The sequence below is a fragment of the Falco rusticolus genome, chromosome 5 (assembly GCF_015220075.1).
Source record: "Falco rusticolus isolate bFalRus1 chromosome 5, bFalRus1.pri, whole genome shotgun sequence".
Taxonomy (NCBI): Eukaryota; Metazoa; Chordata; class Aves; order Falconiformes; family Falconidae; genus Falco; species Falco rusticolus.
The window spans coordinates 84,027,242-84,051,862 of NC_051191.1; the positions used below are offsets into that span (position 1 = coordinate 84,027,242).

The following is a 24,621-nucleotide window of genomic DNA, read 5'->3' on the forward strand; positions in this document are numbered from 1 at the left end:
ATATTTCAGGCTGCATTTAGGGCTGGTGTAAATTGTAGCTTCTCCATTGGAATCCCTATGGTTGGACAAGTTCACCTTAGGCCAGAATCCAACCCATCACCTTTTTCTTTTGTCCTTTTTTCTCCTAAGTATTTCAAGATTCATTTTGTTGTGCCATTCATGAAAAAAAGAACAGATCCTGCCATACTTAGGTAACAGATCTGATTATATTTTCCATTTTTTTTAATGGAATATGAACTCAACTTTTATTCATAAACTCATTAGGGATGAATTCTACTTCTGTAGGTAGGGTCAGGTCTAAATCTTTACACTATGTGAATTTTCTTTTGAATCTCCAAACCATGACCAAATCACTACTGAAACACTGTCCAAGCTATAATTAGCCTCTGCATTTATTTTGTTGCAAGAACAACCCAAACTAGTAGTGAGTAAGAATAGAAAGAAAGTTTGAAAGACAAAGCAAAATATTAGGCCAATTAATCACAGGGAAATTGGAACCACATCTGAGCCAGAATGAAAAAAGAAAAGCTGCTGTACCAAATCTTTGGAATACTTCCATTTAGGCTTTTCTTACTGGGCATAGAGATGTGAAAGTAGGACCACATGCACAGTCTGTAAGTCCACAACGATTGTTTTATTTATTGCTGATACACAAGGAATGGGTTGGGACTGGTAAGCTATTAGGCTAAGCATTAACATGCGTACCAGCTCCCACAATAGCAAAGCCGTTAACTTCTGTTGCTCTGTGGAAAAGGCTGGTCCACTGCTGTCTTCCACCTCTCTGCTCCCTCATGCTGTCATGTCAGCACCTATTTTTTAACCTTTGAGGAGTCCATGAGTTAAACCGTAACTGACTACAACGAAGTCACCTCTTTTTTTCTGCTCTCCCATCTTTCACGGCATGTATCTTGCTGCCAGGCTGTGATAAGTGACAGATACAACTTATAATTAAACTATTCACATAAAGGTGGGTGTTGGGTCACACAGTCATACAATGTAGGAAGAAATCTACAGTATTTCAGTATTATATAAGCTGTAGATAAGCGTTATAAGGTCACTTTCATGACAATAGTTGTGGAAGTTCTGCACACTTAGAGTGATTAAAAATTAGGGATTTTAGGGTAACTAAACCCATAGCGAAAATCTCATGTTACTGGGATTATAACTGAAGAATACAACATTGTGCAGGCTACTATTTGCTTTAAAGATCCATATTCTATTGGTATTGTCTTCGAGACCACTTCAGTGACCGTTCCATCCTGAAAACTTCCTGCAGAGAAAGGTTCTGCAGGAACCAAATCTACTCAGTTACATTCCTCCTGAGGTGAAGAACCCAGAACAAAGCTCATTTTGTTATTTAACCCTTCAGAAGATGCCTCAGACGGTTGCTGATCTGCACACAAGTTTCTGTTAATTTCTGTTGGGGCTGACCTCCACTGACAGCAATTCAGTGTAAAGCTAAGCACCCAGTGAGCTACCATGCAGCATACAGGGACGAAAAGATACGCTATAGATAGTATGAGAATCAACGTTTGGATATTTTTCCTTCATGGTCTATAGGATCTCATTGGGTCCTGTTCCCAGCTGGGTAAAGAGGACAGTTCCGCAGACAGCTCTTTCTTGATAGGCCATCCCCAGGCTGTAAAAAATGGAGCCAAATTCTTATTCACCTGCTGAGAAAACTTCTGTGCCCACAAGTTCATCTTAGAAGGGTTGTCTTTTGGGATGGTGGACATTTTCTGGTAGTCAGAGAAGAGGTGGGTGAAGGGGTCCCAACCAAACCCTTCCTGCAACTGATGGAGAAGAATATAGTGTAAAAACAATGAAGTCCTCATTTCACTGGCATTATTCCTGTGTTGCAAGCAGTAGAAAATTCTGTAGGTTTCTGCAGCGTCTTTTAGAATGAACATAAAATTAAATGAAGGCATCCAACTTTCAGGCTTCAGAGCATAACTTACAGCGCCAGAGTACAGACAAATACACCTCCCCATTACACTGGCTTCCCAAAACAGATGAAAGATACCTTGGGAGCAGTCACAAATGTCAGCAGCCTACTATACAAACTCCTGCCCCTTTGGGCAGAGGAAAGCTGCTTGTTCAGTGAAAAAGCATCAAAGAGGACACTGACAAAAAACCCAGAAAGAAGGAGCACAGGAGAGCAAGGAGTAAACAGAAAACAGGAATGAGAGATTGTGAGCAGGGCATGCTTTGGCTAGGAATAAGAACAAAAGGGATCCAGATAGGAAAACTGCTGTTGCATGAGTAAGGATTTTAAAGCGGGATGGGAAACCTACGTTGTTGCTCAAGATGAGGTTAATACAAAGAGCTGATGTGGAATCACAGCAAGACAGGATGCAGAATGTCTACTCAGTGTCCATAGTTCTTTTACCAAGCCATGACCTCACTCCTGATACTAAACAGATTGACACTAAATCGCATTCCACAAATCCTTCATCGTGCTGGAACAGCTAAGGAGGAGACAGCACTTCTACATTAGACAGAACAAACAGGCAGGTTATCTACCTTTGATAATCCCCTATTGATATGGAAACTCCTGGTGCTGAGACTAGCTATAGACTAGGCAGTATCTTTTTGTGAGAAGGCTGGAGAGCCACGAGGAGGCTGAGTGGAAGGTGGGAGATGAAGGGGTCTGGTCTTGTGGCAGGTCAAAAGCAGTAAGCCAACTTATACTGGAGGAGGCTCCACACCATGTTAGGTTATGTCTGAACTGCAGAATGCAGGAGCATCTCCTGCACCCTGAGTTCAAGTATCCACCCCACACACTTCCCAACACCTTGTCACAACATGTCCACAGTGAAAATAGTCTGTTCCCTCTCCTGTGGCCAGTTTTCTATGAGAAGAAAACACAGGTCTTCAGGTCTTTGTGGGGTTGGCTGTGGCACATCCTGGACAACTGGTGGAGCCAGTGCCCTGGAGTATCCTAGAAGTGCTTCTTTTTCCTAGTCTAGACAGAACGTTGGAGGTCTCTGACTTTACTTTAAAGCAAGCAGTGAGGAGGTGAAGACAGAACGGTATAGATAGGAGTTTTGTTGTTCCATTTTAATCCGTAAATCTCTTGAGCCAATTAACTGATTTTCTAATTGTTTTACACTCTTTTTTTGCAAAAACTGTGTGACAGGCTTTAGGGACCACTCTGGAGAGGTAAATGGTATCCAGGTCGAACTCCGAGAGACGGCTGCTCCATCAGGCTGTGGCAAGACACCGTGTGCTGCCATGCAATGTAAGAACCAGACAGGAGTTGGACCTAAACAGGCCTGAAGAAGGCTGACGACTTCCTGAAGGAATGTGAAAAGTGTCTAAATGGCAGCCAAAGGAGGAGCTCAAAGGAATGCAGAAACCATTCCATAGAAAAAAAACCCATATTATGGCTGTAATAGGGACAATATATAGACAGAACTGTAATTGCTCTTTCATGTCACATTTATCCCAGCAGTCCTGGATAGGTAGCCAGATATTACTAGTCCCGTTAGCCAGACAGCAGATGGGAGATCCCAGCCTTCAGGGTGTGGGTGAGGCAGTGGGGCAGTGGCCAAACTGGTACTGTGGGAAAATTTCCCCTTTTGCAACTGTTCCGCTCTGTGTAACTCTTTTGATATTTGTTGCACCAGAGAAAACAGAGATTGACTCTTCAGCTTGATGATTCAGGCCCTTCTCTAGGAAGTGGAAAAGTCAGGACCAGTACTCCTCCAATATTTTGTTATTTGTCTAAGCTGTGAGAGCTCCCAGACAAGGGGGCTGAGGGATACTCACCTCACAACAGTCAGTAGCTTAAGCCATTATAATGGACTTTTGCCTTACAGTCCCAGTTAAAATCAGGTTGAGTGCTCTAGTTGCTAAATTACACTAGTTGCTATAAGGATAAAGGGAAAAGGGGAAGAGAAAAATCTCTCTCACATGTTTCCCAAGAGAACGCACTTTAATCTAGGACAGGAGTCATGATTGTAAAGGCTTGACCACAGTAATGGATTCAGTTACATGTGCGGGAGGATAAGCTGAATCCATCCTCTTGCCCCTTGATGAACTACACTGGCTCCACACAGCGCATCAGCTGACAGGCACACCCCACTCTTTGCTAGGTTTTGTAAAGAACAGCCTAGCCATGTAACTCACCAGGACACTGCTAGAAGCCTGGCTCTTCTAGACACTTGACAATGCCAAGGGTTGTTTTGCCAGCTAGCCCAATGTCCCACAGGAAATCTGCAGCAGATTAATGAGCTGTTCCCAAGTTTGACCACCCTTTTCCCATGCTGTACTACAAGAAGCAGTTGCTGTTTCTTTTCCAGAGAGAAAGATTAGTATATTGCTCTTAGCTCTCTCCCTGAGTGGCTAAGCCCAAGTCTGGCAAAAGAAGGTTTTCAGTAGACATCAGCATTAGACGCTCTGTGTGTATACCTCTCAGGTGCTTTCTGAACCTAAGATGAACCCAGATTGTAAGCAAACATTTAAAAGGCATGACAGCTACAGCCACCAGGCTGCAGACATCCTTCTGACACAAGCTTCACTGACTGCACTAAGAATACACCTGCTTTTCCCAGTTACCTGCAGGTACGTCTCCAGAGCAGTCCACATCTCCCAGTTCTTCAGTTGAGCACCTTTCTTCAGATACTCTCTTATCCTTGCCTCCCGACACTGTGACTTAAGTGCCTGATGGGCCTGATGTCTGGGAATCCCCAGCACCTCCTCGTGAACATAGACAGACCAGAGGTTGCAGGTGGCCTCTGTGGTATGAGGGGGAAATTCCCATGCTTGCTGCTGTTGATTGTGTCCCAGCTCATGGACAGGACCCCAAAGACCAGCAGTTTGCATGTGCTTCATGTCTAACATCTCCTTCACTGAATCTAGGTGGCCCATGATGGGGTAGCCAGCATGCATCCAGCCTGCAGGAAAGACAGGTACCAACACACATCGTAAGTGCTCACCCCAATGCCTCTTAGATATAAATGACTGTATTTTATTTCATTTCTCTAGTGCCTTTCCTCTGCCTCACAATCCACACTGTATTACTATGAATGATAAACATTTCCCTTCGTGAGATAAGGCAATACTACAAGTTTCACCCTAACAAACAGTCAAACAAGGAGTGTAAAGGTAATACTGAACTATCACTTAAGCACAGTTTCTCCTGCTTTCCCTTTTCATACATGAGCATACACTCAAGGCTGGACTGAGGTTGAGATTTTAGGATGAGGGGGGAAAAGCCTGACCATTGCCCAGGATACACCTGAACCCAAACTGAGCACAGGTGACATGAACCCAACCATGCAATAATGTGATTCAGCACCCTGGAAGACCTTGAGTCTTCCTATGTAGAGTGTGGGTACTGCAGGTCTGCACTCCAGTAGTCAGCAATGTGGATGAGGCACATGGAAGTCACAATTTGTCACGTGTAAGGGCTGCAGAATTTGTTATGTTTAAGCCTATTCTTAACCTCATAGGAGAGCTAGTCTATAAACAACTTCCCAGCACTATGCTAGGCAAGAAATCTGTGCTGCAAGAGATGTTACTTATGTCTCCTTGGTGTCTTCATCCCTAATTTTTCCTTCTTCTTGAAGATCCCAAAACTTCACGCTAGGTCATGTCCCTGAACTCAAACACCTATTGCAGCAGGGGATAAGCAGCCCTTGACACTCACTACATAGGGAGCCTACACAGCTGGCTCTGACTGAACACTAAGCTTGTAGACTACCCAAGTGGGAGAACACAAATGGCAAATCCTTTCCTGCAGGAACTATTAAAGATCTTGAGCTCCCTCTTTTTCAAAAAGAGGGAAGCATGCATTTAGCAGCCATGGGTATCCAAAAAGTTCTGGTTCAGAAATGCAAATGAAACCATTTAGTCTACCCAAAACAGAAGGGAATTTTATGCCTGCAGACTATTTTTAACTGGCATTTGCTCAGGACAGCAGAAATTAACACTCCCAAGATGTGCAACAAATTCTTTCCATGTGGCTTAGCAATGGGTTAGGACATCAGGGTTCATGCCAAGCCCACGTCTCATTGTTGGATGATGAATTTAATCAGTCTATTTTGAAAAACAACAAAACTTGTATTGCAAAGTTCCAAATTTACCATATAATTTGACTCTAGATCAAATGCACTCCGTTCATAACTGGGAAAGCTGGGGTGGAGGAGCATCAGTTGCAAAACTACACTCTCACGAGCTTTGACAGTGATACTGGTTGTACTTCCTCATTGCCATCATCTCAGGCACACATTTTTTTAGGCTAAGCCTTGCCCACAATAACCTTTGTGGAGCCCATCTCCAGCAGGTAGGCACACACAGGTTTAACAGCTGTCACTGAATGTGTGAGAACAGGCCTGTGGCTGAGGCAGGGAAAAAATAGAAACCAGGTTGGTGTCTCCTAGCTGTACTGACTCTGCAGTGCATTCAGGAGGGAGAATGAGTAACTACATGTGAGTCAAAGCCACTGCAGTCAGCAGCTCTGCCTCTTAACACACCCAGGCAGAAGAACAGCTGAGTGAGAGTTTTGAGAGCAGGGAGGCATCCGAAAGGGTCAATACATTTTTTAAGCCCAGCCCTACCATGTCTTGATCCTGATGGAGTAGCTCACAATTATGCAAGGGTCACAGTCATTTAACACCTTACATATGTTCCCAGTCTGGTTTTAGCAAAATAACCTTGAAGGAACAGACGTTGCTGCTAGAGGCCACTTGTCTCTCAGCCCTTGAGAAGGCCATATGGCAATGTACCTACCACACGAGATCTGGACATCTGTTACAATCCTCTCTGGCCTTGGGAATTTTGTTGGTATGGCTGCCAATTTGCTTATCGCCACCATGATCTCATTCCACAGGGTCAGCAGTGGCTGTGGGTTCTTCATGTGGCGGATGTTGTCAGATGGCACCGTCAGGATGAGATTCTCAACAGCCAGTTCTGCCCAGGGAGCAGGGTAGTGCCGGATACAGTCCTTCCACTGGTTTTCACACGTCTCCCCTACATCAACACCACAGAAAGTCAGTTAAGCACAGCTATGACTTTTGAGCATGCTCCCAGAGGGCAAGCTGGAAAAAGAGACCACAGTCATGAAATTCTTGAAAAACAGTATGTAGTAGTTGCATGACTGGGGGTGATGGCTGTTAACTAGTTAATCCTCATCCTCTGCTTGTAAGTCTCCTCAGGCTCTTTAATGGATGAGAAACAGACAGAAAAGAGCTGGCATATACCAGATGGGTAGCATAGCAAGAACAGATCCACATCAGGTTTCTCCAGCAGGCCTTGATGATCTCCTTTTTTCTTTTCCAGCGCAGATTTGTTGTTTCATATAACAACACTGGTTTTGTTTACTTTGCCAGAAGAGCAGGAAGAAATTGCATAGAGGAAGAGAAGAGAAACTGATGGAAACATGGAAAATTCAGATTTACTGTAGGGACTAGAGATGGACATATGGGGGCACAGTAAAGCATGCAGAGCGCAAGGCAGGCTTTGTCATTTCAGAGGTCGGCCTGTCTCCCTCCAATGCAACGGTTTCCATCAGAAATTACAACCCCAACCTCCAAGAAATGTCGGCTTGGACAAACCCTGCCCATTTTGTGACAACTTCTTCACCAACCTCCTGCCATGTAGCAGGCGCAGAGTGACTAACTGACTTACCTGGAATCCCAGAGGACAACAAAGTAAGGAAACTAAATCTAGGTATTCCTAAATCCAGGCATTTCTAAGATGTTCCTAAGCACAGGACCATCTTTCAGTCACAGGGACAGAGCATCTGTGAGCAGCACTAAGGAGAAAGGCACCAAGGTAAACAAACCTACCAAGCTTGAAGAAAGGAGCTCTGACTGCCCCTTCTACCGTGATGGGCACTTTCCCCAGGATGCTCTTTGCTGGTACGACGATGTAAATGAGGCCACCCCAGAGGCAGGAAACAGACTGTTTCTGGCAGGCAATATCACAGGTGCGTATTACCACTGGGGCCCGTTTCAGCTCTGTGGCATGAGAGAGGTCATCCGTGTGACACCCAATCTGCACCTGGCAAAGAGAAGGGTAGGAACAGCTGGTCAAAGGGCTCCAAGTGTGATCTGGCAGACTGACTGCAACTCCCTGAGTTGTGTCTGCTGCAGCACTGTCCCTGCAGGGCAAGAACACAGAAGCAGCCCTCTGACTCCAGCCTAGTTCAAGTTTTCAGCCTGTGGTGACCAGAAGCAGTAAATACAGTGAAAAAAAGCTGGTGAAGTTCAGTGCTATTCCTGTCTCAGACAGTCTTACAGCTATACTCCCATTATTACTGGCTTAACTACATCCTTCAGCAGCAGCTCGGGGTACAGCAGTGAATTCTTTACTTGGATTGATCACTCTTTCACCACCATCAAAGTCACATCCTATAACATACGAGTTGGATAGATGTGATCACTGCTGGCTTCTTTTATTGTGCCTCTTTCTTGGTCCTCATACAGTAAAACAGACAGCCTGTGGCTGCAGGATCAGACAGTAACACCTGAGTTAACTCAGCATTTCAACCGCAGGGAGCTCACTGCAAAAAAATATTCAAGCAGGTAAGCATTTATCTGCTTCACAGAGAACAGGATCCCAAGTAACCTGTTTATATCTGATCGGGATACATCTACATGAGCAATAGTGACAGCACTGTGAAAGTACCGTATGAGAGATCTGCAGATAGAGAACTAAGTTTGGTGCAAAGAAGGGCCCAAATAGTTATCTTGGGCCTGAAAATCACCTTAATCACTTCTCTCTGCACAATAACAAACAGAGCTGCCTTCAGGCAGCAGCCACACTGAATTATCCCACCAGCAAACAGAAATCCGAGGAATGCAGAAGAGAGTGGGAAACAAGGTGAAAAATTATGAGAATACATGGAAATGCCACAGGATGGCAGCAGTAGGAAAGGACTGAAAAGGCAGCAAAACCAGTAAGGAGAAAAACCTTCTCCGTGCTATTTTGGAGTGCCCACCTGACAAATACATCAGTGTAAACACAAGCCAAACTAGAGACAGCTTACCTTCAGACCAGCACCGACTGCCAGGCATGGGAATGTTATAACTGCTGTATGCCCTTCAGGTAGGTAGAGTCCTGTACTCCTCCAGGCTGTCTTACCTAGAAGGTAAGAGAACACAGACCTAAACAAGCAAGCACTTCTTTGGCCTGATGTTATGGATTCTGGAGATTTCAAGCTGCAACAGAAGAATCTTCCATTCTTTTCTCTTCCCTTGCTCTACACTCACAGAACTGTCTCGTGTTTTACCCAACCTGTCAGAAATAGTTTTAAAGCAATAGGGTAGCAGCGTGAACAAATCAACACACCATTAGCAAGCAAACCCACCCAAATCTGAACTTCTGGAAAGGCCAAGCTTAAATGTGTTTACTAGTATCTTTTAAAAACAAGAAGAAAAAAAGAGAAACCACCCCCCCCATACCTTCTCCACTCAGATCTTCTTACATTAAAGCCCTCATAAGAGGTGCATACTGTGGTGGCATTAAACATGGTTGAAGTTGCAATGATCATAATCCATTTCCTAAATAATAGACTGACAGTGACATTGCATTTTTCCTTACTGACTGGTCTGGCACAAGCTGGGTCCCACAGGAATTCCCGTTTCTAGCTGAGTGAAGTTATGAGAAAGTCTAAAAGGAATGTCCTGTGCTAGGTGTAACTGTAAAATGGCTACTCCACCATACTACTACAATTCAGCATGTTTCTAGACGGTCTTGCCACGGAAATGCAAGTCTCCTCTCCTTAGATATCTGTAAATGCTTGCAATACACAGTGCAAAACTGATCCATCTCTACTGCACCAATTGGGCAAAATCCACTACATAGTTCTGACATAAAGTTTACTCAAGCATATTTCAACACAAACAGTAAAAGTCCTAAAAAGGGTTCAACTGTCATATAGCACCCAACTTACAACCTCTCCTGTCCTCTAAGAAGGTGGGGCCAGTTTTGTCAAGCAAAACCTAATCCAAGGAAAAATGCAAATTAGACTATATCACAGTGTTTCACCAATTCAACTCAGTTTTGCTGAATTTACACCAAAGGCAGTTTTGAAATGGTGTTCAGAGTTTGCTGGCATTTCGTTCTTTTCTGCTCATATCAAATGACACAAATTCTGAGTATTTCTGGTCAAACAAAATACTATGTTCAATCCAATTGGCATTCAGTTCAGCCAACCCTAACAATTTTTCCTTTTTGTCCTGACTCAGTAGTGTTAAAACCAGTGAGCAGTTATTCCACAACTTTTCTCTCTGCATATCCTCTGCACTCGGACATTGCCACTCCAGCAAAGTCTCCTTTATCTCATTAGAACAGTTTGGAAACAACTCCTCTCAATCATATTCTAATACAAAAAAAAAGATTAACCTGTCCAGGGGATAATACTTTACCAGTGAAATTTAACCTAATCAGCTGTAAGCCGGAATCTCAGCGAGGTTGTAGAGATACAAGGCCTAAGCTTAGACAAATCATTCAGGGTGTAATTACCAAGTACTTCGGCTTCAGTGGCGGTGTCAGCCCAAGAAGTTCCCACCATGCTTTCAGCCTCTTGTTTTTATCACCCCTAAAACCAGACCTTCACTCCATCAAGTGTGCTGACACAAGTTGTGAGACCGTGCTACAACTCAGGCTGAAATTATCTAGATAAACATTTTGTTCCTAACTCCTACCCCTTCACAGGATGGCCCATAGACGGCTGCATCAGCACAACTATGCCAACAACAATTTGCAGTGTAGAGCCCAGAGTTTCTCAAGGAAGCTTTCTTGCTTTCTTGCAAAGCCACTGTGCTGTGCGAGAACCCTGAGGCACTTGTTAGGTGGTTCTTCTCCCCAAAGTGCCTGTGCCCATGTTCAGGCACACGCAGACACACGCACACTGAGGACAGGCGCCCCACCGATCCCAGCAACAGGATGCCTCAAGAGGAAGGGGGATAGGCTCCTCACCTGGGTTTGTGCCATCAATTTCCACAGTGACAGGGAGGGTGCAGACCCCAGCAGCAGATTTCTGCACTAGGGCTGCACTGTCCGTCATGGTGAGGGACAGCTCGGTCGCCATGCAGAGAAGGACTGCTTCTTTGGAGTTGCTCTTGACAGGGCATTGCCTGCTGACATGTGGGATCCCACTTCTCTGAAGCACTTTGGTCAGGATGCGGTGGAGCGAGGCATATGCAGGGCAGTCATGGGCTGGGATGTGCAGAAAGGCAGCACAGTCTTGTGCTAGCCTTTGCAGCCAGTCCTTCAAGGGGGCCTTGAGCTCCTCATGCTTCTCTACATGTCTGTTGAAAAGAGCCAGCGCCTTGCGGAAGTGGTAGTGCTCCCCAGAGCCCACCGCCGGGTGCTTAGCTGCCTTGACGCTCTGCCCCAGGATGCTCAGCCCAAAACGGTTCAGGATTTTGTTGCCAGGATATTCTGCCACAGCAGCTTTGCCATGATTCTGGGAAGCCCAGTACCAGGCCTGGCCTCCAATCAGTAACCCACCTCCCTCTGCCACAAAAGCGTGAACCCTCTCCGCATCTCTGTCGCTGTAAGAAGAGCAGCAGTACACACTCAGGTCACCTGTCAGCTGTGACACCTGTGACTTCACCTCTTCCTGAGAGAGGAGGCTACACAGTTTCTTCAGGCTGGCATCCACCCCCACCAGCCCCTTTTTCCCAGCATCCAGCCAGCAGACAGCATTGAGTAGGAACCTGGCCAGCTTTGGGGAGAACAGCTGGCTCTCATGGGTTGCCACCACAACACGGCCTCGGCCGTAGCGTGCCGCAGCTAAGAAGCAGCGGTGCGAGCTGTCCAGGCAGAGCGGGAAGGACAGTACACCATGCACCAGCAAGATGGAGGGTACACCCCCTGTCACCAAATCCAGCTCTGACACACCACGCAGGAGAAACTCCACATCAAGGCTGAGGTTGGCCTGGTGCCTGCAGAACCAAGAGAGGTCCAGGTTAGCCCCCTATCCTGAATCCTCTGCACAAAAGGCCACCTTGTACAGCCCTGCCTCTTCTTCCTCCCTCATCCTTGTACATCTCGTCAGTTCTTTCATTTTTAAAAAAAAAACAACAAACCCATCAACACCTCAATTTTTCTCCTTTTAAAGCCTCAGTTTTTTGCAGTCAAGCAAATCTGTAAGAATCTCAGCACTCATTTTAAAAAAAAGGAGAGTAGGAAGAGTTCGAAGGGATGCTTCTAGACCTCTGACTTTGAAGAGCAGCTTGAAAATCGAAATACATTGCAGAAAAGAAAAAATGAGATGTTTCATATTTTTTAAACTGCAGGTTTAAACTGCAAATGATGTGGGAATTGGCACATCTCCTCTGACAGAAACTTTCTCCATTTACCCCACCCTAGTCATTATCAATCAGGCAAGCCCAAAAGATTTCTCTACGCCGCCTTCTCCCAGCCTCTGCCACTTTGAGAACTGAAGAAAGGGCGGCTAGGCCAGATGGGCTAGATGGCCAGGCAGACACACAGCTAGACAACTAATGACTGACTAGAAGTTGAACCAGGGCCCTAACACATAGTCCTCACGTTACTACTAGTTGGTCTCCACAACATAAAGAGATTATATGGTGCAAGGTCCTCTTATCTCTGCTATTTCCATATAACTGCTATATGTCATGGTGCAGAAAGACACATCAAATTACTCTCATGTGCTTTGTTTACACTTTCTCCTGGTTCTGCCAAACACAGTTTTCCTTCAACACCTGGAAATAATCTGTTGTTCTGCGGCCACTGCAGCCAGCTCAAGAATAAATGCTGCTGCTCCTCTGTATGCCCGTAGGACAGGAATTAAATCTGCAGCTCTCCTTTGGTTATTACTTTACTGAAACCCTTTGTCGCACAGAGTATGTGCGCAGGCATATGGCACAGCACCTGCCTTGGGCTGCAGTCTGATTCTCCGTGAGTTAAGCAAAGGCCAGCAGGAAGGCCCAAATACACAGAGCCATTGTATTACATGGAAATTAGGTATCTAAATTTCTCTGTGGCTCTGGATCCAACCAAAACTACCACAAAAGCACCCCCAAAAAGGTGTAATTCACCCTTAGTTACCATTTAAAGTCTTGTTAATTGCTATGTAATTTTTCTCTGGTGAATTGTCCACCCCTCTCCCTCTTCCACACACTGTGCATGAGGCGGTGGGAACATGCCCACACAATGCAGGTGGGAAGAAAAACCAATCGGCAAAATTTAATTAAGTAACTTCATTTGTTAGCTGTGTCCTAAGCATTTCGCTGAATTCAACAGCAGAGCTTTCTGCTACCTTTATTGGGATACAAACTGAGCAGACACAAACTGATCCAGTAAGCATCAGATGCAATTATTTGAAAATATTAGAAATTTAGTACTATATATCCACAAGGAAAAGCCTGCGAAGAAAAGACTTGCAGGGAATTTTATCGTCATTGTTGCAGCTTTCACTGCAGTGAAATGAAGCTGCCACACAGAGGAAGCGCAGCAGCACTCACGCTCCTCGGAGAACCCACTGCACCTTGTGTAACTTGGTGGAAAGTGGCCAGAGGCACAGCCTGGCACACCCACTGGCACGGGGAGGTGGGGAAGAAAAAGATGGCACTCCGCTGCCAGGTCAGCTGTGCGATATGAGTCACAGCAACCCTGAGCATTACACCTGCTGCTCCAGGTCCCAAAGGATCAGGCTGGGAGCCCAAACTAGGAGCATGGAGATTTCCTGCCCACAGCCTGCCAGAAGCTGAGAAGGGAAGTGGCACTCAGGCGATCTCCTCAGCCCTGCTCCAGCCTCAGGGTTTCACTTGCAGAAGGTGAATTTCCGCAAGTAACAGGCTAAACAGGTTTAGCAGCTGCCAGCCAGAGCCTGGCCCAGAGAGGTGGCCTTGTGCTCCATCTCCAACCTGGTTTTGAACTGCTGGAAAGCTGCTCCGAACACACACACACGTGGGGAGTAGGAGTCGTTCCTCCTGTCCCTGTGTTTGCTGCACATTGCACTCAGGCACGCTTCATCAGGCAGACTGCTTTAAAAGATGGCTCCCCTCATTTCCTTCCCTCTGAAGAAACTCCCTGGACCTGGCCCAGCTGTCCTGGAAGCAGTCAAAGACATAAATCTTCCCAATTGCAAACAGTGGAAAGTCCCTCTTAAAAAAAAAAAAGACAAACAGTTGCATCCCATCCTGGCTATTAAAGAACCAGCATTCACCATCATCCTCATCTCTCACCTCAAGAATCTTCTGTAAACCCCTCACCTGCATAACCTGATCAGTTGTTTACATAGAGAGCAATTCAGATACTCACGGGACAATTAATGGGATCTTGGGAATTTTCTTGGCGACTTTGAAGATGCCTTTCTCCACAGCGTTTCCCGTGAAATATATGCCAGCCACGCTGGTCACCTGGTTCCCAGGGAACTCCAACAGCACCTTCTCCTTGCCATGTTGACTAGCCCAGTGCCAGGCCTGGCCTCCAACCAGCAGCCCTCCCCCCCCCGCCACAAAGCCAACCAGGTCTTTCGCCCGCGCGCTGCCATAGGCGTCCATACAGTACACCCCCAGCGAGGGGCTGAGCTCTGCCCCCGCCTGCACTGCGGTGCCAGCCCTGAGCAGCAGCTGGGAGAGGGAATCCAGATGAGGATGGACCCCAACCAGGGCCTCGGGGGAAGGCTTGAGCCACTCCACAGCATTTCTGAGGAACTGGGAGAACTTGGAGTCCTTCAAGATTCCTTCATGGGAAACAACCACCATCCGGCCCTTCCCATACTGTGAAACGGCAATCAGAACCTGCTTCTTGGAGCTCATAAGCACAGGGTAGGCATCCTCTCCGACAAGCAGCAGCTCACAAGGAACAAAACTGCCAGTGAAGTCCCATTGCCCAACACCGTCCACTAACAGCTCATAGGCGGCAGAGGGTTTCATCTTCAGGTCACTCCTATCTGGTGGAGAGAAGACCAACATTCATCACAGTATGGCTCAGCAATAACAAACAGCTGTAATAACCCTGTGGAGTCATTTCTTTGTTGTCTAGCAGGAACTCCAAACGGGAATCATTTACTGGAAGCAGCTTTGTGGACAAACTTTTTCAGGGATTTGGGATTATTTTTTTTGTGTTTGGCTTTGCTACCACACTATTTAACATTTAAACAGAAGTGACAAGTATATCAAAATGATGAAGGAAAAGAAAGTGACTGTTCCAACAAATTCTGCTATGCATCATGGAGAAGAACAGGGAAATAAGTACTCACTATTCACTCTCCCATTAACATTTATTTGGAAAGGGGGAGTGCCAGAGACTCCAGGAAGTTGACTAGGCTTGTCCAGTAGAGGTGGTTCACATGGAAATAGCCAGAAAATTAAAAGACCTTATCAACACAACACACAGCACAATTCAAACATGTGGTCCACATTTTAATTCCTAATTGGCTATGTACAGAGTTACACACAGCTGCTGCAAGATGGTATTCCAAAGTTGTACTTTTCTAACTCCGTTGAGGCACAATAAGCCCTTGCTTAGTATTAGGAGATGTGAGGGGGAGGAGAATCAAGCAGAAATGATGGAGACTACCAGCTCCCCTGGAGTAACTGCCAGTTTAAGTCACACAGTACCTAGAAGAGCAGGTCTGGGCACAGGAGATTCATGCCCTAGTTCCCTGATCCAAACTGCCGCATGATCTCAAGGAAATAATTTCCCTTTTCTGTAGCTTTTTTTTCACCTGTTTTCCCATCTATAAAGTAAGGAGAGTGGTACTGACCTCGATTGCCAAGCTTTTGAGGTCTACGGATCACACGTGCTCTACTTAGGCTCCCTCAGGTTGAATGCTTGGCTTAGCTCCTCACCAAAGTTACCTTCTGCTGAGCTGGGGCAGCTGTGGCTGTGCAAACAGGAAGGTTTTGAAGTAGAGAATATGACCCAGCTCCACCCAGTTCCTGTCATTCAGGATTCACAAGGCTGACTTGGAGCACAACGCCTACACCATGGGAAGGAGCAGCTCCGGGGCTAGCCTAGCCCTTTCCCTGGCAGCACCCATGCCAACACTGCAGCGACCTTCCCTGGTCTGCACATGCATTTCGTATTTGGCTACCCTGAAAGTAAATCCTTGCCATGCAAACACAGGAAAATGGAGAAATCCTGGAGAAGCGGCATCCTTAATTTGGATTTGTCACAGGCCCCAGGGAGCTGAGAAACAGCAACCCAATCAAGAGTGACAGTATCATTCCCATTGCTTATCCTCCGGACATGCCTGGAAGCTCCTGTTTTTCACCCACACTCTCGTGGGACTCCACATATGATTTATGAGTCAAAGCTGCTGATTAACATAGGATAAAACCTACACTGCCCAGTCATTTAGCTTGTTTGCTGGCTTAGTCCGAAGTCCAGCTTTGTTTCCCTAGGTTTGAATAAGCCCGACATTTAAAGGCAAATACAAGGTTTAAGTAGTTTAGGTTGTTTTACCAGGAATCATGCAACAAAGCAGTAACACAGTTTGGGAAAACACTGAAGTTTTTTCTGGTGGCTTCTGTGGACTTGATACTAATGTACCTGTACTGACACACTAACCATAACGTAGGGGAGAGGAAAATCAGTTGGATAGTTTCAACAACTCGTATTCTACCTGAGGACTACCCTACAGGACTAGGTTTGAAGTAAATTCAGTAAAAAGCAACCCTTACTTCTTAGTCTGCACCCTTCCTATCACAGGATTTGAAAGCTAACTTCCTAGACTGGGTCCCACAAAAGCATGGGTGCTCCCTGGCATTTATCCAGAACATGGTGTGGCTGTCTTGGACAGGATTTTAACTCTCTCTAAATGGAATGCAATTTTCACCATATAACAGAATTCCCAAGTTCTATATAATCACAATTTCTTCACTTCCATTGCATTAACCATTTGAGTGTGGAGAGAAGAAAGGAAGTGTACTCGTTAGACTCAGAACAGACACAACTACAGGTGATTTCCTCTTTCTACGGAGAGAAGGGAGAAAACATAGCAGGGACAGAGAACACACATGTCTGACAAGAACTGCGGGAAGCCGCAGAAGACTGAGCTGTGTGACTTTCGTGTCAATTAGGAGGAAACGACGACTACACCTGGGCACACACAGAGAGAAGGGGAAGCTCTTCACTTGGCCACTTCCCTTCTTAACATGGAAGTACAAATTCTCCATGACAGTGTCCTGAACAAGTCAAAAGACTCTCAGTTCCTTGTCTTCCCCTCCTGTCCCTTCCATTTCTCACCTCCAGACAGTTCCCTATCCCCACAGAGCTGAGAATATTGAGAGTAGGTATTGCAGCATACATTTATAAATCCTGCCAGACGACTAATTCTCTCCTAGCATTTCTTCTGTCTCTGGAAAAGGGACAAAAATGTAATTGCAAGGTATTGGGGCTTCATTAAATGCAGACTTAAGATTCCATCATCTGCTGTCCTGAAGTCATCACATCCAGGCAAAAGGGATGAGGTACAAAGGAAGGAATACCCCTTGGGCCACTCAGGAAGAATATCTCTGGGAGAGAGGTGACCGGGGAGGGGGGGCTCTAAGGGTGAACAAGGGAACAGACTTTGTGTGTCAAGCGCTCACTTTGGGGTAAGTCTTTTAGGTCCCTGTAAAGCCTGTGAGAATTTCAGCGAGTAAAAAGCACGGGAATGTGCAGTACCTGAGAGGAAGAGGACAAAAGGCACAGGATATTCACTGGAATGGATCACTTGTTAAGAACACAGGCAGCCTAAGTGAGTGCGAGAAACACAGGTCCTAGACATTTGGCTGCTCTTCCTAAATGGTGGGGGGCACACTTGGGGGTTTCCAGTCTTTTCTTTCAGATTCACAGTTTAGCAGTCTGCACAGTAACCAAGCATCAAGTATGTTGCAAAGTCTGTAGGCAGTAAAGAACTGGTGGGCTCTTTCTTTTTCACGTTTATCAGCAAATTGAGCAAGGAGAAAAATGCTGACATTTGGCATTTGCTGAAGGGACAAAAGTACTTACTATATTCATTATGTCTGTTCATCATCAAGTGAGGTTTTAAACTGAAAGAAGGTAGATTTAGATTGGATATAAGGGAGACATTTGTTATGATGAGGGTGGTGAGACACTGGAATGGGTTATCCAGAGAAGCTGTGGATGCCCCAACCGTAGAAGTGTTCAAAGTCAGGTTGGATGAGGTTTTGAGTAACCTGGTCTAGCGAAAGATGCTCCAGCAGGGCAGGAGGGTTGGACTAGATGATAATTCAAAGTCCCTTCCAACCCAAACTGTTCTATGATTCTGTGATTCTAAGACTCGCATGCTATGTAGCACAAATGCACACTGCAAGAGTAAGTGGGCCTTAGAGCTGGCTTAAGCACATAAGGGAGAGCCTAGGCTGCTGCCAGGGCAGGAATGTGCTCAGGCTCTGCACTACTAGAGGATCAGGAACTTGGTCTTAGCCAGTGTGTGCTCACATACATACAGCATCCAGGGTAACTGTGAGGCTGGACCACTTGAGAATGGGCTCAAATTTGTGTTAACCTGAAGATGGAGATGATGACTGTCAGAACTGAACATCTCAGGTATGCTCTGCATGCTTCCCCACCCTTTTCGACACCTGTGAAAGCAAAAGCACCATGAAGCCACCAGTGGGGAAGGCTAAAGCAGTAAGCCGTAAAATGTAAAGATTAAGCGATGTGCAAGAAGGGTGGTGAGATGAAGCAATAAATTCAGGTGCAATGGATTGCATGCAGAAGGGAACACAACACTTAAACTTTGACCACAGCCCTTCTTAAAGAACTGCTCAAAACTATGGTAAAAGAAGACACCTAGTGGAGATCACAGAATATCTCAAGTTGGAAGAGACCCATAAGGATCATGAGTCCAACTCCATGCTCCTTGCAGGACTACCAAAACTAAACCATACGACCAAGAGTGTTGCCCAGATGCTCCTTGAACTCTGACAGGCTTGGTCCACTTCCCTGAGGAGCCTGTTCCAGTGACGGATCACACTCTCAGTGAAGAACCTTTTCCTAATGTCCAAGCTGAACTTCCCCTGACACAGCTGGAAAAGTGAGATGGAGAAGCGGGAGGCAGCCAAGCAATAGTTTGCATGGGAAATACAAGGTTAGAAAAACATACATCAAAAAAAGCCTTTGCCTTTCTAATGTTACATAACAAAAGTCAAAGAAACAAAGCTAAATACATCAAAGGGAAATAGAGCCAAAGAAGTAGTAGATTAGGTTGTAAATTAATGGCACTCTAAAATTAGGTCAAGAAAGCAATTATTAAAGGAAGCGACTATTTTTTTGTTGTTTACAGTTACAGTGTTTAGAGTTATAAGAGAGCAGATTGAAAACCAATAAAAACTAAAAAAAAAATAATTTTTAGTGAAAGTGCAGCTGAATCAATCAGGCAATTACCTGTAATTACTGTTAATGTTATTACTTTTATATGGCACTTTACAGCAGATTACAAACCACTATAATTTCAAAGCCGAGTAAAATGCTGGTGTGTTTTAAGGAAAAAACCAGGAATTTCCCATGCTTTCTGGTGGTGTTAACATGCATGCATTAGGGTACGCTTCTGGTGGTGTTAACATGCATGCATTAGGGTACGCTTCTGGTGGTGTTAACATGCATGCATTAGGGTACACTCACTGGCTAACAGGATGCAAAGAAACAGAAAATATGAATGTCTAAACACACATCTGTCCAGCCATCTTAGTTGCTTTCCAAGATAAGGCAAAGAAAGAACCAAATGAAAGCAGCTGATGACATCTGTCTGGGTATTTCAAAATAATTTTGCATTTGGAAATGTAATTAACATCTTAATAAAACTGATTTTACTAACTTCCTATGAACTGAAAGCAAGCTGATCGGCTATGATCAGTAAAGACAGGGATACACTGAATCAGAAGAAATGTCTATACAAAAAAGTGCTGTTTATAGTCTCTTTAAAAAATCTACACCTGTGATCTAAAAAGGACAGCAAGTATCACATGAATGAAATTACCAAATAGAAAGTAATGTACAGAAGCACAGGAGAAGAAATCATAACCTTACTAGAAAATAATTTTTTAAAAAATGAGAAATTGCTTGAACGCAAGTCCTCTGGCCTCTAGTTTTAGCGAAGTGTTGACATCTGTTGGTGAAGGAGGAGGAGAGCAGCACAGAAATCTCCAGCAACTGTTGATACAGAGCCCTTTTCCAGAGGGGCTGAGCCTCATTTACATGCCTGCTGTGTATAACAGCACAGATCATTTCCCTTTCAATGTTGCTGGGTTTTAAAGCACGGGATAAGCATAACCTCGTCCGCACCAATCTACTATAGCCTGCAGTGATGTTGGTAAAAGATGAGGGAAACCAACAACTTTATCCCTTCTAAACTAAAAGGAAAGCACAGGACTTGTTTTGCTATATTCTGCCGGGGAGCAAGGGAAAGCAAGGATACTGGGACAGCTCACTGAAGCTGAGCACGAAGAACAGGCAGGGTGTAACTCAGGTGGTGGGCAGCAGCTGATACCCTTAATGACCTATCAAAGACATGTCACACAAACTAACAGTGTACAGTTAGACTGGTGAAGGTTTGTGCCTTACTGTGAATTGCGTAGCACCACTTACTGCAACAAAAAAATGTGCAGTTCACATAAACTGAACATTGTTTCCTCCTTACCGTCATGCACTATTATATTTTACAATGCAACAAGCAGAAGTATTACAAGCCATGCCTTATCTCTTAAATCATATTCTTTTTCAACTCAGTATAAGGGTGATACACCAACAAGGAGCATCTGGGGCTTATTTTGGATTCTGAGACTAACCAAACAATGCCTCAGAAGAAATGTATGCCAAGTAGAAAAAGTACCAAGTTTACTTAGTTCTTTGTTACTGCAGCTAGATTTACAATCGATACATGTTTTAAGGCCTTATTTCAAAAAACATTGGGTGCACAAATTACTGTTCCCTCCCATGCCCTATGAGCTGTTCCTCTGGTATTAGCTTTCCCAGAGATGTCCTCACCACACTCAAGCCACACTGGGTTGAATCATGTCTTTCCTGGCAGTTGGCATCAGGGGCGTCCCCGCCAAGGGCCAGGCTGTTAGTCTGCCAGCCGGTGAGTTTGTGTTGACACAGAGTGTGGGGCTTCTGCCTTTATTCCTTTCTTACACCCTGTGCTTGGCCCTTTCAAGCCAATCAAGCCCAAACCTTTGCTCATGATAAGCTTGGGTTCAGTTCATGTTCCAATCACAAATGAATATTCAAGATTGTTCCCTTTTTGGATATTCTCTTTGCTGTTATCTCATACTGTCATCTTTGTACTTGCACAGACCTGCATTCTTCACTTCTTATCCCCATCTGTGTGCGTCTGTGGTGCCAGCTTGATCCACACAACTGGGCAAATGAACCTCCAAGGCCACACAGCCTGTCACGGCGGGGCTGTGGTCAACCTACGCAGTGCAGTGACTTGAGCCATGACATACCTGGGAAGCTGACCCTTTGATAGCACCCCAAAGGTCCTTCTTGATGGGCTAGGCCACCTCAAGTCCTGCCCCGGCCTCTGCAGGACCTGTCAGTAAAGCTACAGCTGAGCTGCATTGCCTTACGCCATCATTACGTTTTACGTCCAAACCTTGCTATCTCTAGCAAGTTTTTATATAAACCTATTCATAACTCCAGCATGTTGCAGACCAGCTTTAGATAGGCTTCATGTCCTGGGAGGCTGGTCTGGATGTGTTCTGGGAGGCTGTTCCAGACTATTGCTGCAATTAGTCGTTTTTCAGGGCATTTTACTGCCCAGGCTATTCTCTGCTATTTTAGGCAATCACCTCACTTGTCTTTCACTCTGCCTGAAAGCTATTGCCAAAATTTTTGTTTTCACCTAAATGTACCCACCAAGATCCAAAATCTTTCCTTTGTATTCTCCTCACCTTGCTTAGTTAATGTCTTTAGTTTCAAAATTGTCTCCACCATATATCTTCTGAAAACAGGCCTGACATGACATTAAGGCACCTTTCCAATGCTGTGGTGCTATAAACACACCTTAAAAGAGGCTAAAGCCAAGGCTTAAAAGACAGGGGAGACTCTTTCAACCTACCTTCCACCCATACATACCCTAGCGAAAGCATTATAGCATTGACATCACCTAAAATGCTCACTGCCTTTTTTCTACTACCTCTGCCCCCTTTTTCCATAAAGCCCTCCAGATACAGCCTGCTTTCAACTTCTGTTCTGCCTGTAGTACCCTAAGGGAGGCCCTTAAACAAGATCTGGGCAGTCGTTGAAAAGTTATTAAGGGACACAGCCCGCAGTACTGGGTTTAAATTACATACGTAAGTTTGCACCACTATGCTGAAAACAGGAATGGCTGAAAATATGAGATATCTAACACTAAAAGGTAAGAGATCTCCACTAAAAGATCTTTCTTTTTTACTATTAAACACTTTCCTCAACTTGGTTCTAGCATGTTTGGCAGTTGTGGCAAATTTAGCACCGTTTCTACATACTGCAACTTTTAAATGCTGCATTATGAAGCATACAATATACAGCTGAAAAAGTACTAGTCCCAAACAGAAACTTCATTGCCAAACGTAAGGCAGATGACCAGTAAACGTTTATTTTAAACCAACATATTGGTTTATTATTAGAACATCTAGGTGAAAAGAGAGGTCAAACCCAATGAATTAGGGTACTCCTAACTTGTGTGTTAGCGCTGACTGAAGAATGTAAATTCAGTACCATGCAGACTCATTACGGGACAAAACGAAGAAGCACCTCTCGTGTTTTTGCTGTGCCTTCCCTAACAAGACCTGCTAGACCTGCTGGGCCAGAACCAGCTTAGATGCTTCCCTCTGTGTTCCTCAGTGTATCGGGGTCTAGGGTCTATGCGCAGAACCAGCTTTGTACCTCCTACAGATTTAATCTACAGCCAAATAACTTACTCGTGCTAAACTGCAAACTGACAGCAGCTAGAAGCTTCTAGACAAAATGCACCCAGAAACCACAAGTTTCTTTCCCTCTCCACTTACTCAGTTTGAAAGTGTATTAAAGCACTTATGTTTGCCTGGGGTTGAAAGGCATCTCTTTTTCAGGGGAAACCCGTAGATTTCCCAGTTTACACCCACCTACTGAAGTAATTGCAGGTACTTTATTTAGGCTCTTTGTTACTACCTTCCTTTGGCATCGGCAGAAGCTGGAATCTGTGTGTATAGCTGCAGCTTTATACCGGCACAGAACAAGTCCAGGTTGCATGCAGAATCAGGGCAGATGCAACATGCGTACTCACAGAGCGATCTTACATACTGCTGCCAGACCTCCTGCAGCCTGTTCAGGGATCCCTTGTGAACTTGGCGTTCTGCACCGCACAGGCCCGGATGGCAACGCAGTTTGGAAAAGCAACTCCGGTAGACTGAGCACCAGCCTGTCAGCCTCTTCCCTTTTACCTTCAGTGACCGGTTACCCTTAAGGAAGAATCAGACGTCACGCTGAAGAAGCAATGCAAAACCCACTAGGCGCACAACAAGCGGGCGCCCGCTCCCCGCGCCCCGCCGTCGCCCCGGGGCTGTGCGCGTTACGGCCGCGGTTGCGCAGCCCCAGCGCCTCTCCCGAGCCGCCGGCGAGCAGGAGCAGCTGCGGCAGGCGGGCAGGAGGGGCCGGCAGCGCCCAGCACCCGTCGGGAAAGCGGGAGGAGAAGAGGGGAAGGGAAAGTTCAAGAAGGGTCGGGAAAGCGCCGCGGGAAGTCGCAGCCGTCGCGGGGAGCGCGCAAAGCTGTGCGAGGGGGCCGTGGGAGCCATGGCTTGCAGTGAAACGCCGAACACGTTTAACATTTTGGCCTTATTTGTGCCTGAAGTGACGGACAAGGTCCGTGTTTTGATTTTACATCATGGGAAGTGGCAAATGATTTGGTCAAAAATAGCATTCAGCCCGTGAGGTTTGCGCAGATGCCGAGCAAGCCCATAATCTGGTCTGCTAATTTCTCTACACTTGCACTAATGCTCTCTAATGCACTCTTCATATCCAGAGGGCGCATCCCTTTTTTGATGCATCCCCAAATATTCCAGCAGCAGGCTGAGGTACAAAACGGTGCTACCAACCCTTATGGATATGGACAGACAAGCCACACAGCCTGCACTCTGCGCCCTAAGCGAGTCCTGGTCCAGGGTTAACAAACCGTTTTCAAGCACATGATTTCTAACGGGATCGCCACCCCGGCAAGCCAGGGGATGCCCCGAGCTCCCGGGGCTGCACGCTCGCTGCCGGCACGTTGCTCCCGTGCCTGATTCTACCTTTCCTGCGCTCGTCCACAGCTCGCGGTGGGCGAAAACGCAAGCAAGCGCCAGGCAGCTGCAGAGGCCGCGGCGGCAGCAGGGCTGGCTCTGCTCCGAGCCCAGCTGAGCGCAGCGCCTTGCCCGGGCAGCGCAGGGGGCAGCGGCCCCTCCCCGCTGCGGGGCCGGACCCTGCGCCACCTGCGGGAGGTGGGCGCGCTGCCCGCGCTGCACAAGCGGCCCTCTCCCCCCCCCCCCCCAATTAACTCTTCCTCCTGCTCCTCTTCCTCACCCTCCGGCCGTGTAACGCCGGCCGCCTCCCCACCCTCCTCTCCGCCCCCAGGGGCGATACACACTTTCACCCCGGCCCCTGGCACGGCCGGGCGCTTTGCGGCAGCCTCTCTAGAAACTTCTCGGTCCCTCCCTCTCCCCTCCCCTTCCTCCTCCCCGCCGC

The 24,621-nt window shown here is 46.1% G+C and overlaps 1 protein-coding gene across 2 annotated transcripts; it reads right to left on the minus strand.

Moving 5' to 3' along the window:
• Positions 1-374: 374 nt before the first annotated feature.
• TCAF2 (TRPM8 channel associated factor 2) lies at positions 375-24,552 on the minus strand. 2 transcript variants are annotated; one of them, XM_037388291.1, is made up of 8 exons: positions 23,189-24,552; positions 14,245-14,878; positions 10,930-11,900; positions 8,996-9,090; positions 7,794-8,007; positions 6,736-6,975; positions 4,561-4,898; positions 375-1,793 (listed from the first exon to the last, which is right to left on the minus strand). In XM_037388291.1, exons 2-8 carry the CDS (start codon positions 14,859-14,861, stop codon positions 1,548-1,550), a joined length of 2,721 nt encoding a protein of 906 aa, XP_037244188.1. In that variant the 5' UTR covers positions 14,862-14,878; positions 23,189-24,552; the 3' UTR covers positions 375-1,547. The 2 variants fall into 2 exon arrangements, with proteins under 2 accessions (XP_037244188.1, XP_037244187.1); XM_037388290.1 differs by lacking the exon at positions 23,189-24,552 and having other exon boundaries at positions 14,245-19,465.
• Positions 24,553-24,621: the final 69 nt, after the last annotated feature.

Excerpts from the sequence above, each read along its gene's own strand:
- TCAF2 (XM_037388290.1), bottom strand. The coding sequence starts at position 14,900 with ATGTTGGTCTTCTCTCCACCAGATAGGAGTGACCTGAAGATGAAACCC. Across the intron at positions 8,008-8,995 it reads CAGTCGGTGCTGGTCTGAAG|GTGCAGATTGGGTGTCACAC; the intron begins GTAAGCTGTCTC and ends TCTCTTTGCCAG. Across the intron at positions 4,899-6,735 it reads AGATGTCCAGATCTCGTGTG|GCTGGATGCATGCTGGCTAC; the intron begins GTAGGTACATTG and ends TCTTTCCTGCAG.